Below are 16,569 nucleotides of genomic sequence, written 5' to 3' on the forward strand. Positions count from 1 at the left end.
TATATGGACTCCGGACTAGGACTGAACATAAAACCTCACCATTAATGACAAGGGGAAAAAAGCCTGTCTAGCAACAGGTAAACAGGCTAACAGCATGTCAGCACATACCTTGGGCACAAGGTCGTTTGCTTTCAAGTAAGCCTGTAATTACTATGTAACTACAAACCCAAACTAACCTGGCTCAAAGTGCTGCTTGCAAATAGCACTGCAGCTTTAATTTGAAGTCGAAGCTCATCATGCAGACAGCACACCAGCCCATCAGCGGGTTGTAATATGTCCATCATATTTATGAAGAAAGCTCAGAGATGATGCCACAGTATTGGCACCTGGGAGGAATTATCAGCAAGTAACTCTTCTACCACACCAAACTGCTGGAAATACAGAGGGAGAGGAAATAAGGCTCTTCCCCTCTGTGCCCTACAGACGTTTCCTCCATCTCTCTATCTGGTCTCAGAACAGAAGCAGGTCCCTTGTGGTGTGCTCACAAGCTCTATTCTCACAGCTTTATTAATGCAGTAATTAAAGGACGCTTGTCTCTGTTCACTGCTGGACTAGATGGCCTTCAGAGGTCCCTTCCAGTTCTAAGGACTCTATGTCTCTTCCAGTTCTAAGGACTCTGTGATTCCATGATTCAGGACAAAAAAGTGAACAGCATAAAGAAATCTTTGAAGTGAGAGCAAGGCAAACTCTCAGGAGTGAAAGCAAAAGGAAAGATGGCATTTGTAAACACAGGCAACAGGAACAAATACATCCACAGAAAGCCAACAAGGACTCCTAGCGATGATGGGTAAGATACGATGCACATGTACTGAAAACATCTGTGCTTTGCCTCCTCGGTACCAAGCCAGTAAAAGCTATTCCCAGACAGCTGCCCCAGCCCTGCTGTACCAGACTTCACCCCTCTGGCACAACAAGCAGGTATTCCAGGACATGAGCTCATACAGCCACTGCGTTGGCGAGCAGCTCGTGCCATTTGTGCTCCAGTAAATAAACAAACGCTCTATTCCTATTGCATTAACACCAGTTTCATCTTTTCGACTATTTTTACGAACTGAAAATACTCGTAACGCGGCCAAAAGACATTATAAAAACCCACAGAACGTGCATTAAATGTTTTCAGTTCTGGGGATCGAGTCCGACTGGTTGAATGCAGTCTGGTGATTTGGCCCGATGCATTCCAAGAGACACGGCTGTTTTGAATAAAGCTTTTGTTCATTTCTGGTGCTTATATGCTTTTAACGTCCCACCTAATTCTAAGCAAGCAGACCTGTGAGGGGAAGTTCTGAGTACTTTCATGCCTGGGCTTTGCAGACTTTTTAGCTCATTTGGCTGATAATAACATACAAATACGGTTTGTTTTTTCCCAAAGCCTGCCCCAATTCCAGTCAAAGTGATGCTTCTGCACCCAATTTGCATCTTTGCACACCAGTGAAATCTGCAGCTCTGCGTAGCTGTTTTAAACCAAGCACTATTACAGAGATACACTGGAGCAGCAGTTCCTTTCAGTGGAGGGTTTGCTGAATAAGGAAGGATCTATAAACCACAGACATGCCAGAAGACAGGAAATACACAACACAATAAAGTGTTCCATTTACTTTTCTCCTTCTTGTCCAAAAGCTGCTAAAATAATTTGGCAGAACACACAGGCTGCAGAAACACAAGGGTTTCTAAGGAAGGCATTTCTTCTCCCTGTCTCGATGCATTCCTTTCAGTAAATTAGATTGTACCTAATTAGCCTAAAATCCTAAGGAAATGAAATTAATAGTGAAACACTGTCAAGTACACACGTGGTACATGGATTTCATTTTATGAAGTGAATCCAGCCCTCTTAACTGCCACTTGCAGAGTAACTCATGGAGCAAAGCTGTGCTAAATCCAGCAGGGGATTTCTCAGCTCTTTCTGGTCTGGTTCTTGTACTCAGTGAAATTAAGCTCAATCTGGTTCCAGGAACGGGCTTTTGCTGGATGCAGAAGCTCTTGTGTTTCACTACAGTGTTGGAAACGCACCTGCCTCCTGATGCAACGTACTGAGGTGCCAGTGAGTACTTTGGTTTTGTGGAGATCACCATAATAAGAGCTCAGTATTTATTTTTGAAGCTGTTCGTTGCTAATAATGAATAGACATCTAAAGAAAAACCATTTCACATACTCTACTGTGTTAACTGCCCAGTACCATTCACTTCCATGTTTACACTCATCTGCCCTTCCCTCACAACATTCCATTCCAGTGCTCCTTGCCCCTCTGTCCCTCACCTAACAGCCTGCAGGCAGCCAGGGCACCTTTCTGTCCTCAGATGTCCAGTTAAACATTATTGATGCTTTATGGGAAATGCTTCTTATGTAACAAAAGAGACAATTACCTTTAGAACATGAAGGAACCCAGTGACCACTGTGTTTTTTAATGCAGTCTTTCAATCAGCTGTAAGAGCAGGAACACCTTCTGTCATGGCAGAGCAAAAGGCTTTAAACAGAAGGAAGTTGCATGAGTCTTAATTAAAGCTTAGCAATCCCTACAGGAATTTAAAGCATCTATAACTCTGCAAATACGGAGACTGCACCAAAATCAGAAGTGAAATGCAGCTGAGAGCTCTGGAGAACAGCCCCAATAACCCCAATCCTCTGCTTTGATGAACCATGTTTAAAAGCAGGTAAGGTTTTTGCTTGCAAGTTTACTGACCTCAGCTGAGACCAAGTCATTGCTCCAAGTCCAGCTTGCACGCTCCATCGTGTGTAATATATATAACTAAATGTCAGATCTGAAGTTGAACAACACCTAATGCAAGCCAGTCATTGGTTGTTTAGCTTTTTGCTCTTAAAAACACTCATATACCGCAGATGTGAAAGTAAGCACACCTATGCAATACTAATAAAGCATTATGTGGCAGCCATGCATCCAAACACTCTGGTTTTATCCTCCCACTCCTCCAAGAAGAGTTAAATTGGATCAAGTTAAAGGGACAGTGACAGCCAGCTGGTAAGAACTGATTTCAGCAATATTCCAAACACATTTCACATGCTGACCAGTAATGTCTGGCCATAACCTCCTGGAAACACTCAGCAATAGAGATATATGCAGTAATGCATAGAGGCATCCTGCTTTGGTCTGACAGCTGGTACCAATTTACATCCATTCATCCCCACTAAAAAGGAAAGCGAGAGGAATACATTAATGCACAGTTTGGATTCTCTGAATCATCTCAGCTTCTTCTGGGTGCTACACAGCTCACAGTGCCTTCCAAAACACAACAATGTACTGTTCTGGAAGCAAAGTGACTCAAAAAGTAGGCTATAATCCCCAAGCACTGACTGCCTAAGAATTAGCACGTAGATACAGAAGTGTAGTGAAATATGGGACAGCAGTGCACACCATCCCCATTCCTCATGGCTGGAGGTACTCCAGAAAGAGTCATCCAGGTGCCCCAAACGTTCCTGGGTTCCTTCCATAGAGCTCTAATGAGGAAGCAGATGGGTGAACACACTATCAGTCCTGTAGGATTCTGTCGGATCCTGTAGGCAAATACAGTTCTTTCTAATCTGAGTTATTTCTTTGGAAAGCAGTTCCAAATAAAGGCAAGAAAAAAGTCGTTCTTCAGAAAGATGTAGAAGAGAAAATCATGGTCATTAAGTACAGGCCAGAAGGGTCCTGCAAGGTAAGAAGAGCTCTTGGAGTAGGTCAAAGGAATAGAGGGTGGTTTGGTACTCATCCTTAAGGGTAGCCCAATGAAGATGAAGATGATAACCCAACTGAAGATGAAATGACTTTAAGTGATGAGGTGCTCGATTACTGACTCTATTACAGAAACAAAAATAGCCGAGAAGTGCATTATTAGGAAAAAAAATGAAGTTTTGAAGTAAAAGTATCCATACTGAAGAGGCACAAAGGCTGCATTCTGAGGAACCATTTTACACCACCAGAAGATCTGCATTCACTTACACAGCAAACAAGAGCAGACAACTGAGGAACTGCAGAGGAGCTCCTGCAGAACTACTGGATGTCACCCACGATAAATTAAAACCTCACAGATTACTGAGCAGGTGAGACTGGTAACAGAACCACTGACTGAAACAGCAAGTGTCTATCAATGCAGAGCGTCAACTTCAGGGATCGAGTAAAAGCAGCCTATAAAATCCTATTTAGAGAGGACAAACTACAAGATGTTTAAAACTCCAGTGAGGACAGTGAAGCACTGAAAAACCCAAAGAGGTCAGAATTATGGCAGGAAATGAAATGGGACTCGACCTACAAAACTGCAGCCTGCTCCGTCTAGGGAAAAGTAATCCAGAACAAAAATATTAAATGACAATGAGATATTTGCAATGCAGCGAAACAAAACAAAACAAACTCTGGGGGGAAAATAGCACGCAGAGAACTGGACATCAATTTGCAATGCGATACAGCAGCCCAACCAGCCAACATGGTTTTGGATGACTTGCAGAGCACAGCTCATCACAGAGCAGGGATCCGGCCGTCCCTCTGCACACAGCGTGGGTGGGAACCTACAGACCAGTGGGACTGCAAAGGAGCTCAACAACAGCAATGGAAGAACCTGGACAGGCCGATAATAAAAGCTTGAAGCTATAAAAAGAAGTACCTTGGTGACTGAAGATGGAAGAAGGCAGAGCTAAAGTGGAAGAAAAGTAAGTGGTTACAGGGATTTAGCATGGTGACATGGGAGAAAAAGGGACAAACTTGATGGGAAAAAAAGAATTAAAAACCAACAAAGCAATTCATTTGAGAAAACAGCTCATAATAAAGGGCTATTATGTACCCATGAGAAAAACAGAGGAAAGAGGATATGAAGGAAATCACAGTGCTGAAATTATTTACAGATCTGACTGATAAATCAGCTCAAGTGGAACATATGAACCATTTCCAGATTCACCCAACAGAATGATTGCTAGCTGTACGTGTAACCTCCAATGTGTAAGAAGACCTCGTGAAGGTTCCAGCAGGACAGCAATGCCAACTGCACCGCAGCCCTGGATCGTACATGGCAGTGCTCTGAAGACTATGAGCCAGGTCTCAATGGAGCACAAGGTAAGGAGGGATGTGGGGACACACACAGGTATTGAGGTTCCAGCAATGTCTGCCATCAAAATGCAAAACCTAGGGAATGTATTAGCTTGGATAACCTTCCAGACAATTATTTTCTACTTCCCCTTCCCAAGGTTACTGGCATTCTCATACCCTTGAGTCTAATGCTTTTAGCTTTACAGTGACAGTCACAGCTGACAATGGGATGGAAGGATGCACATCAACCAACTGACAATAAATTACCTGCTGCTGGCATCGTCTCAAACTTAGCAACCTCATCATGTACATCTGGGAGGTAACATGAAAGATGGTGAACAATGAAAAGCCAGCACAGGATGCTTCTTTCCAGATGTATTTAGAAGCAACAACCACCTCCTGAAGAATTTTCTAGGGCCGTTAATGACACCTCAGCCTCGTTTTAACCAACACAACTGGTTCACTGAGAGCAGTGATGAGAAATGAGTAGGTCAGGAAGCAGCCCCCTCACTTCTGCCAATCTGATAAGGATGTGAGCCATCCCAACAGCAGCTCAGGAGCGACAGAACCAGGCTCAAGACATGCCCTGAAAGTCCGAGAGCAGCAGCAGTTCTGTGCGCTGCTCATCACTTGGACACACATCTCAATACACCCCCTGAACCCAGGCTGTACTACGAGTTAACACACGTCTCGAGGAGAGTCTTCCAAGCACATCTAGAGACAGAACAGCCTTCCTGTTGTGAGCCGGCCTTTAAGACTTTTGGCAGCGTATGACAAATATGGAAATAATCACAACTTTTCTATGTGACACCGCAGCGCTTGGAACACATAAAACCCCCTCAAAAAAAGGTATAAAGTCACCAGCATTAACTGTTTATAAATTAGACGTACACGGCGTTGCCAACAACTGTTTTCTTTTACCCCCAGCACTAAACTTTAAAAATATTAAGGCAGCTTTGTTCAGAAATTACAACCACAACACAGTAACGCTTCAGATTGACCTTGAGAAAGTCCAGCCTATAGTTAGACTTGAAAATATCTTCTTGCCCTTTAAACACGTCGCATTTTAAACTACCACAGTAAGCTATAAAGCCATCGTCTGAGTCTCAGCAGGACTGAGCTTGGCTCCACGTTGTGAACAGAGGTTTTGCTAGCTGCGTGAATCCCAGCACAAATCAATACATCTGAAACCAACAGAGATCTCCGTCCAAGGAGCACAACCACTGAGGAACACAAGCCACAGAGGCTTCCTCACTGCTCGACAACTCCAAGTCAGTAAAATTTGAAGCCAAGCAGCATCATTTCAGGGCTCTTTTTAAAACAAAAAGTAAAGAAATAATGAAGATATGAACCCATCTGCTAAAAAGATGGGCCTTGAATTTACAGTTACATCCCATGCTATTCCAGTAGAGCTGTAATTAACTTCTAACACTTGTTGCACCAATACCTAAAACTCACACCTTAGCTGCCAGCGTCAAGATGAGGTCAGGACAGTCCTTAAAATGCTTCCCATTCCTACTGTGCTGCTCAGAGCTGGAGATCAGTTACTGCCACAGACTCATTTTCATCTGTTAGCTGGTTTGGTGCACTTAGCTTGGAAGAGTCTGCACGGCCCAGCACACACTTAAAACAGAAAATTCAACAGGAGCCAGCATCCTGAGTTTGGAACGCTGCTCTGTTTTGATTCCAAACTGCACATATTTGAACAGTTAACAAATGCAGCAGGGGGATATTGGTACACAGCAGTCCAAGAAACATCCAGATCCTTTGTTGTTCTTTTTTATACCCCCCAAAAAACCCCAGTCTGGTTGCTTCATTATGTAAGGGGCAAAGATCTTCCTTGTAGTGTTGGTGGGTCAAACGTTTATCACAGTGTATTGAAAGAAGAAAATCATTTCCCAGGGCTGGTCTGTGATTGCAGAACCCTGTAGTTCAGCTCACCTGGCCTCATTTTGTAACTGACAGATAACAAGTTAAAGGGCAATATGTCACCTAGGCAGACACAAGCTAGAGATAAGGCTGGCTGGGGGTCCCCTCCCAGTTGCTGGGTAGTTTATCAGCTGTTGGCAACATCAGCTCTACTGCTTATAGTCTGGGATCTCACAGAAGTATTTGAAAAGATACTGGGATCATTCTGTGAAATACTTCATTTATTTTAAAGGCACTCATTATTTTGTCCAGACCAGGTTATGCTTAGCATGGGCAGGATGTCAATGAGCTGTCCACATGTACTGACTCTTAACACAAGTGTGTGCAAATAAGGTCACACTTTTTTTGGTCAATGAGAACCATTGTACAAATGAAAATGAGGATTTTAACCTGACTCCTATTTTATGCTGCAGCTTTTCTAATTTAACTGAGATTAAGTACCAGCAGCTACCACTGAAAGAACTCGCCAAAGAAAATCAGGTTAATTAAAGTAGGCTACATCACAAAGTGTATTTGATTGATTGACAGTTTCTTCAGGTAAGGAAAGATGATCAGGTTAGAAATAGCAGCAGATATCATAGAACACATTTCACATGATAACTGATGGGCAATATAAAGCACTTACTGACCTGGGGCCGCTCAGAGTTGCAGTGTCCCTCACTGCCTGCGCAGTTTCTGATGCAAAATCCAGAGCTCCAGCAACAGGTTTGGTCACTGTGCCAACCAGCCCCTTCCCAAGACCTGATATGAAACCACTGACACCTCCTTCCGTCTTCACACCTTCTACTGTTGAAGTGATGACGCTCGTCAGTCCTCCAATGATACCTGGCATGGACAAGAACAGCAGAGTAAGCCAGAAGAACTGCACAGCCGTGTTCCCCTCACACTGCCTGCATATTGAAAACTGCACTTATCCACTGGAAAAAGTCAACTCCACTCAAGTGGCATGAGGGATTTTCTGATGCTGCCAACTGACATTGCTGTAATCGTTTCCATCACAAACTGCTCAGAAGAAATCAAGATTCTGCTGAGTCTTCAAGACTTGGAACAGTTCACATTATCTGAGGATGTGCTTCACATGTGCCATATTGCACATATTTTTGGTGAACCAACTTAAGCCCCCATACAAATGCTTCCCCCGTCCTTGCTCTCCAGCTTTGCAGCAACCAGGTGCTCTTCACATCTATAACTCAAGTACAGCCCAGGCAGCACCTTCACTTGCAAACCTGAGAACAAAGCCTTGCAATCACTTCTCCTGAATAACTGTAGATGATGGTTAATTCCTGCATTTCATCAGACAGGATTTAATGGAGTGGTGGGAAGCGTGTAAAAATTGCACAGAACTGAAACTAAAACAGTCCCACTAATTATTGGTTAAGTCATTTTAATTGACTTCTCAGCAAGATCTGAAATATTTCAGTTTTCCTCCATTTGGGCTAATATTGGTTATAGTAGACTTGACAACACATGAGGTGAGTAGGAGAGAGACTTCTCATGATCCACTTAAATACCTGCACAGTGACAGGACACTGGGGTAAAGACTCCTGCTCAGCACAGAACATTGCTGTTGTTTTAGGCAAAGCAAAACGATGCAGCCTGCAATGGTCGCACTCCAAGAATGACATTTAAACAAACTGGGTCAAGATGATGCAAAATATAAATATTTGTTTTAAATTTGGCTCGCACTGATTTAACTTTCTTCAACAGATAAATCATGAGCTAAATTGATGTGAGATTCTGGCCAAATTATGCCTAGGCCTGCCGTCTTTTACACTAATTAATTACCCACGTTCGGATCTGAATTAAAAAGAAGGTTAAAACAAATAATAATAAATCACCCAACTGGTGAAATGTTGCTTCAAAATGAGGAATTGATTCAGAGGAAACTCACGTTTTGTGAACTGAAAGCAGAAAGGTTAAAATCCAGCCATGAGCATTTCAGTTTGTGTGCCTGGCTCCCAGGAAGGCTCTGTGTGGGTATTTTGTAGCTACAGAGACTGAAGGTCTGGGAGAAATGTTCTCTAAAATTTAATTCAAGAAGTTCTTTCTTACAATTACAACTGAAGAGACCTTATTCCAAAGTGAAGCCTCCAAGGCCACAACTCACCGCCCAAGAGTAATGCAAACTGCAGAGCACCATTCTTTTCCATCTGCTCATTACTGTAAGAGTGAAACAAGTTGAGCTTACCATGTGCAAGGCCATGGATGCCCGCAACAAGGTGCTCTCCACTCGTTGCAGCGTGATAGCGGATGTATTCGCGCTCAGTCTGATGTCTGTTGTCCATTGTCTTTCCCAAACCATCTGACAAGGTCCCAGCAAACTGGAAAAGAAGAACCATTTCTATTATTAAAAGAAAAAAGCTGCTTCTCTTATGTAGGTTTGCTGAAGAAATCACTGGATTTTAGTTGTGAAACACAGACTGATACAGCTCTTCTTTTATACGTGTGCAGTTACTCCAGCTTTTTTTGCCATTAAGAGATCTCTGAAGTTCATCAACATACACCTCCCATTTAGTGCTACTCAAACCAAGAGGAGGAGCAAGGATCCAAACAAAGGGACACCAAACAAAAACCAACAAACTCCCAAACTTTCATATTCAGGATGGAAAGAGACTCCCAGCAGGCATTTTCCTATCATAACCTCCAAACAAGAGCGCCTTTTGGTCACGTGGAGTTGGTTGTTCTCCTGTACCTTTAGCTAACACCAGCATTCTTACACTCATTCTTACACTAAGACCTGGTGTGAAATTCTGATACTCTGGGAATTACAAAGGAAATAGTGCGCCCAATGCCATGCCTAAGACCTTCCTCCTCCTACCAGTTTTTCCAGACCAGCTTCCTTTTCCACCAGTGACACCATTTTCCTTCTTTCAGGTACTTCTTTCCAGCACAAAACCAAACCAGCCCAGCAGCTCCGATTTGCTAAACAAATGGGCTTTACTTTGGCAACATGAATGAAAATCACATCCCACGACCCCTTCTTATGACTCGACAGTATGGACACTAAGCAGAGCATAGAAATCACTGGCAGCAGTTCTTCTGACCTCTCTGTGAACTTAAATTAGATGATATTTTTTTTAATTAGCCTAGAAATACAAACCAACCTGATGTTATCTATTAGTTGTGTTTAGCATTGGATTCTGCGTGTGCGTGCGCAAATGGTTTCCTTTAAGAGGATTAGAGGAGCTGCTATGAAAACTAAAGGCGCCTTCAGACAACAAGCCTTCAGAATTCAAACCTCATTAAGAAATCTGTCCAGTCCTGAAAATGGTATTTTATGGATACAATCTGAAAGCTACGTTAATGCATACTCAGACAACCAGGCAGCAGGGACAGCCCAACATCTCAGTACTGACCAGAACTGGTAAGCATTCTTTATGCTTGTTGCTAATCAAAGGAATCAGTAATGTGGTATTGGTCTTTTTTTCCCCACTTCAGAGACCTTTTCCTGGTTACCGAATGAAGCCGGCCGTGTAGGTTGGGTACAGGTGAGAAGGCAGCACTGAAGAGCCAGCTTACATCTCCAACTAAAGCCAACTATGGGGCTTCCAGACTACCAACTCCAGGCACGTTTGAGTTGTGCCACTACAGGTACTAACAGTCACAGAACATCAGGAATTGGAAGAGACCTCTAAAGTTCATGGAGTCCAATCCCAACCCCTTCGCTGTTTCAATCAACAGCAGGACACAAAACAGCACTACCAACAAAACAGAACCATATACAGCATTTGTGAATCCAAGCTGATGCCAAATAATGAGGCTTACGGGGCACAGGAAGAATTCAGAGCAAACGAAAACAGAGTTAATTCTAGACTTTGTACTGCATGTTCCCTCTAAGCCAGATGCATGAGGCACACAGCATGGAAATCAGTTTTAAGTAATCTCTTAAAGTCTTTTTAAGCTTTTGGCACTGCTTTGTTCTCGAAGGACATCCCAAAAGGATAAATACACAATTATGACTTAAGTCCAAACATTCCATTGTAATTCTAGCATCAGAGAATTGCACTTTTACAAATATTATTGACTGAGCAAAGCTGAACATCGCATGGAATGTTAAGGAAGAAAGTGATTAAATTGAATTAAATACAGGTTAGCCTGAATTTCAGCGCAAACCTCATAACCAACTGCACTGCAATTAGAAATCACAGGGTTTGCTCAGCTTTCAGCCTTTGAAGAACACTCCTTGCTGCCCTTCATGCTGCTCTTGAACTGAACACCCCATGCAGGCAATGGTCACACTCATATGGGGAAAAAACCCTCATGCATGGAAACACAGTGTGTGAACTGGGGAATACTGAACACCCCCCTCCCAAAGTGTATTTTGTTCAACTTACCTGGTGCAAAATGTTTTACTTATGTAACTACTTAGAATATCATTTTACCTTTTTTTCTAAGCTGTCTTCTTAGCTTATCATTATTGTTTCTTTAAATAATACCTAAATACATTTTATTATCAATGTCAGCACATTACGCGCACTGAACTCTTCTCTTGTAAACATGTAACTACAGATGACAACACAAACTCAAGTCAATTGACAGCATTAGAAATGAGAGGTTCCTTCCATTGGAGTTTCACTTTTATGTTTTGAACCTAACGACTTTTACTCAACAAGGAAGGTGAGGAAGCTTTCCAAGTGCTGTTCAACCATGTAATACAACGCACTGCATCTAAGCACTTAATGCCTACCTGTTATGTTTCATCCCTTCTGGTTATTTGCCTTCAAGCAGCACCATTAAAATTATATTTATTTTCTACGTCTCTCAAACCTGCTATATCTATTTTAGAGGAGATTTTGCACTAGCTTTTGGCAATGAAATACAACAGTTCCAAACGAAACACTTCCCTTGGCGCATACCCTTTTTATGAGGGCATGTAGCAACACGACAAGGGGAAATGGCTTTAAACTGGAAGAGGGTAGGTTTAGACTAGATATTAGGAAGAAATTCTTTACTGTGAGGGTGGTGAGACAGGAACAGGTTGCTCAGTGAGGCTGTGGATGCCCCCACCCTGGAGATGCTCAAGGCCAGGCTGGGTGGGCTCTGAGCAACCTGGGCTGGTGGGAGATGTCCCTGCCTACAGCAGGGGGGTGGAAATGGATGGTCTTAAAGGTCCCTTCCAACCCAAACCACCCTGTGATTTTATGATTCCCCTATCTTCCTCTTTGCTCAACCTTGCATTGTAATGGCACTAACAAAGGCCTTTAAATATTTCTGAAAGAATAGTGGTTATTTTTCTCCTCAGATTTAAAATTCCTGCATATCTGAAGCTGCTCCACAAGATATGCTGGCTGTGGCTTCTGTCCCCCTCCCCAAAAGATAAGTGCTCAGGAGCTGAGACTGAAAGGTTTGTGGATTCAGCCACAATGGGCTTAGGGCACTTTTTCTGCTTTAATTCATAGGTTAGATAGAACAGCCCCTGCAGAAGATGGTTTCGGCCAAGCCCAGGGCACACTCATAACCAGGTCAGCAGTGTGTAACGGAGCTGAGAACAGATCTGACACAGCCTTAATACAGAAAACCCTAAATCAGCACAACGCTATCATCAGCCTCTCATTTTAAGAGACGCGTCAACTTTGGTCCTCTCTGAATTACTGACACCGAGACAATGGTTTTTCCCGCTGTACAAACATACGTTTCTTGAGATTCCGTGTCATATAACCAAAGGAAAGGCACTTTAATTAGCTCACATCCCCTCGTTAACTAAGCCCCTAATGCCTCCTGACAGGGCCTGCTGGCCGGCAACCCGCGGCCGCCCACAGCTGGGTGTCCCCATCCTGGCTCCTCAGGGCCCTATGGCCAGGCCGGCAGGTGCCCGCTGGGACAGTTTTGTGTTACCGGGCCGCCGAGTGATCCCTGCGGGACTGCCGGCTGTTTTCACATCCACAGAAGGCAGTCAAAAGTCCACAGCATGAACTTGGAATGACCCCAATTGCAGAGTCACTGGCGGGTTCATCTGGAGGACAACCGCTCTTTATTAAACAACTAATACTCTTAACAGATAATCCCCCCTTGCCCCCCCACCTCCACTTTAACTCTTGCCAAGCTTTAAGGTCTTTCTGTTTGTTTGTGTTTTGGGAACGGAATTATTTTGCCATCACCCCCTCCCTAAAAAAAAAACAACAACCCAAACTCTCTGGATTCAGAAAACCTGAGGCCAAAACCTGAGTCCGGTCCATGGAGCTGACACAGCACAACACACCAGCACTGGGGCAGACTGTATTTAATCACCTTCTTTACCAGCCCTGCTGCTGCCTGCACACAGGGCTATGTTTTACTGTTTGTTTTACTGTTTGTTTTCATGTATTACCTGTTCCTACCTCCGGAGCAGACCTCATGCAAGGCCATTCCCTCGGCCTGCCATCCCTTCTGTACATCCGGATCGGTAACACTGATGGCAACCATCTGTATTACAGCACACAGACCTGGAGATCTCCTCAGGACACAGAAGCGTTGTCTTCCCTCCTCAGGGATGCACACCCAAGAGATTCTGAGTTTAAATCTCTATTTAACATATCAAACACAACCTTCTATATGCTCCCCATTAAAACACACAGCAGGGAGGCCTAGCCTGCCTCGTGTCAGGACTGAAGTGTGAACTCCAAACCCGCACCCCATTTTTCCTCCTTCAGATTCTAACTGTGACATATGACACAACACACCGGCTATTTAACACCTGTAGGCTCACACCACAGTTCCTTCTGTCTACATGATAAATAAGTCCATTCCTATATTCACAGTTGGAACCTCCAGCATTACCTGGACAAACTGCACCAACCCCTGGACAACAGTGGGGCAGATGGAAGGAGAACAACCTTAATCTGAAATGAATCAGAACAAGAAGAGAGCACTAAAACCAATCAAACAAGAAAACCCACCTAATGTTACCTTTAAGCTGAACCACCTGTGACCGTGGCTACTAAATCCCACCATTTCAATATCCAGACTACTCTTGTAAAGGAAAACCACCAGCTTTCCCAAAGTAGAGCTCAAAATCAGCACAGTTACCCATATACTTCCCAGGAAAGCCATACACCTGCTTGAGTGGGTCCAGAGGTAGAACAGGGTGCCCAGAGAGGTGCTCCCAGCTGGGCTGGATGTGCTGGGGTCACAGACAGCTCAGACAGTGACACAGTGTTCAGAACTCCATTCTAACTGAAACACCTCAGAAACAGGAACAGCTTAGGATTTAGAACCATTATGCCTGAAGGGGAAATGAAGTGTGAATGCCAGGAATTCAGGACATTTCTACGCATATGGCAACTATAGAAGGCTCCATTCAGAGGGAATGAAATTCCCTCAGGTGTCTATATTTAGGATCAAAGAACTTTTTAAAATACAGAACTCAGTGTCTCCAAGGGATAAAATCTACAAACCTCTCTATAGTGAACTTTACTTAACCTAAGGTTTTGTGCCAACTTAAATACACTGCAGCTCTTCACTTGAAAGAAGGCATTACCCACTGTGTGCTCTGAAATGCATGGAAAAGCCATTACAGGGATAAGCAACAGAACTATAAAATACAAAAGCAATAAAATGACAAAACCAGATACGACCCAAATCGCTTACTTTTCAATTCAGTCAAGCAGTGTTAGGTTTAAAGCAATGACTGCAGCATTTAGGTTTATTTTCCATTCACATCTTAAAAGCTAATTCATCTTAAAATCCAGTATAGAATTTTACTGAAGACACTTTGAAGTCAGGTACCCAGAACAACCTCCATGGAGATCTCTTTCACAAGCAGGAGAGAGGCTGGGTTGTCTGCCTACATCAGTTAGCAGCCACACTAGATGAGCTGCAGAATGTGAGGACCTCTATGGCACAGCTGAACCAGGTGGAAATGTCTGTGGTGAAAAGGCATTTAATGACCTTTTCTCTATAGACAGCACCAAGGGAGAGAAGTGAAATGGATCTGTTGTTTCAGTGGTGATTTTTTTCAGTAATTGGAATTATTTTCCCCTCTATTTTGTTCCCTAACATAACGTGATCACAGATCGTGTTAATGGTAGAGTAGGAAACAATGCTCTACTCTGTAAACACACACACATGCTGTCAGAAGGTGCAGTTGTACTGCACAGAAACAACTGTGAAACCTGAGGCAGATTTAGATGCCTAGGAGTAGCAGAAGACACACAGAGGAAATCATCCTGATCATCTTAGCCTTCTTTATGACCATCTTCCATGCAGCAAAGGTAATACTGGAGGAAAGAATAAATACACAATCAATATAGAAAGGTTTTTAGAAGGCAACAGTGTGAGCCTTGCACCTCAGACACTTCGGATGTATGAAGGAAAGAGAGAAAAAATACCTGGCAAGGCAAATAAACAGTCCATGGGGTGATTTTCAAAGGTATAAACGGGAAGCAGGCGTTCAGGTCCTGGTGAATTTCGAGAGGAGTTCAGCATCCAACAGCCCCTCTGCCTTTGAAAATGTTGTTTCAGAAACCCCTTGGTTACAAATGACTGCAAAGTTCAAAGCGTGACCTTGCCCTTGTGGGAAACAGAGGAAGGCTCGTGCCTTTTAGAGAAAGATTTATGAGCCTGTTGCTGCAGATGTGATTGCAGTGAGGAAACAACGCTTTATGGAAAGGAAAACTGTAAGGAAACGTTCTCTATTGGGCGGAGTGGATGGGCCACAGGAGACAGGAGCCATGAGGAGGAAGCGTGGACAGAAGCGCTGGCACAGATGGATGCTGTCTTACAGAAGCTCAGTGAGGATCCCACTCAACAGTGTGGATAAGCTGTATCTGTAGTGCTCACACTAACAACACGTGCACTTCAAGACATCTTAAGCACATCTTTACAGCACTCTGTGTGGACCTCAGATGAGATGGAAACAGGACTAAGACATGAGCATCGGCGACGCAGTATTTTAAGTCACTGTGAAGGTTCTAATGGGGTAACGCAGGGAATGAAGCAATGGGTTTAGAGAAAGTTTATATCATCCTCCTCACAGTTCAGCTCACAGCCACGTACCTGGCAATGATCTCTATGGCAGCTGGAAACATCCCTGTGGAGCTGTGTGTAATTATGCAAATACAACCTCTTTCCTTTCTGATCTTCTTTTCTCACCACAAGAAAAAGACAGGGCAAGGCAGATCTTGAGTGCCAGTTTCACCTGGCTGTATCAGCTGCTGCACACTTTAATGCCACCTACCTGCAAGTACACTAAAGTACCACTAACCAGCTATTACAGCTCACTATCACAGAAAGCACTTTTAATCCCTTCTGACCAAACCTCATTTAGGTCTCTTTGCCACATCTCCCTCATGACACCATCCTTCTCCTTACACACAGACTTCCCATGTTTAGGAACTACAATAAATGACATTTAATAATAACAAAGCCCTCGTGTCAAGATGTTATTCCAGTGCTACCCACCAGCATATGTTTGTTTGCTTGGTATCAAACATCATGCAGACCATGACCAAAATCTTTTCCTGCTTTTGGCTGCTGTGTTCTCTTAGGCACCAAAGCAGTTATTTTCAGTTAATAACACTGACAGAATAGTGTTCTCTCAGTCATTATCTGGATGGACAAAAGAATGTTCACTGCGCACCAATCCTGGCATTAAGCTGAAGGCACAGCAATCTAAAACCTGTTAGTTTGTAGCTATGTGGCACATGAAAAGA

At 43.4% G+C, this 16,569-nt stretch overlaps 1 protein-coding gene across 5 annotated transcripts in view; it reads right to left on the reverse strand.

Moving 5' to 3' along the window:
* VPS13D (vacuolar protein sorting 13 homolog D) overlaps window positions 1-16,569 on the reverse strand; it is a 75,860-nt gene that overhangs the window by 11,313 nt on the left and 47,978 nt on the right. For all 5 annotated transcript variants that reach the window (XM_015882331.2, XM_015882329.2, XM_015882330.2 and 2 more), the window contains 2 exons: window positions 9,129-9,261; window positions 7,570-7,765 (listed from right to left, as the gene is read on the reverse strand). In XM_015882331.2, the coding sequence (XP_015737817.1) occupies window positions 7,570-7,765; window positions 9,129-9,261 (329 nt within the window). The remainder of the gene's footprint in view (window positions 1-7,569; window positions 7,766-9,128; window positions 9,262-16,569) is intronic.

The sequence above is a fragment of the Coturnix japonica genome, chromosome 21 (assembly GCF_001577835.2).
Source record: "Coturnix japonica isolate 7356 chromosome 21, Coturnix japonica 2.1, whole genome shotgun sequence".
Taxonomy (NCBI): Eukaryota; Metazoa; Chordata; class Aves; order Galliformes; family Phasianidae; genus Coturnix; species Coturnix japonica.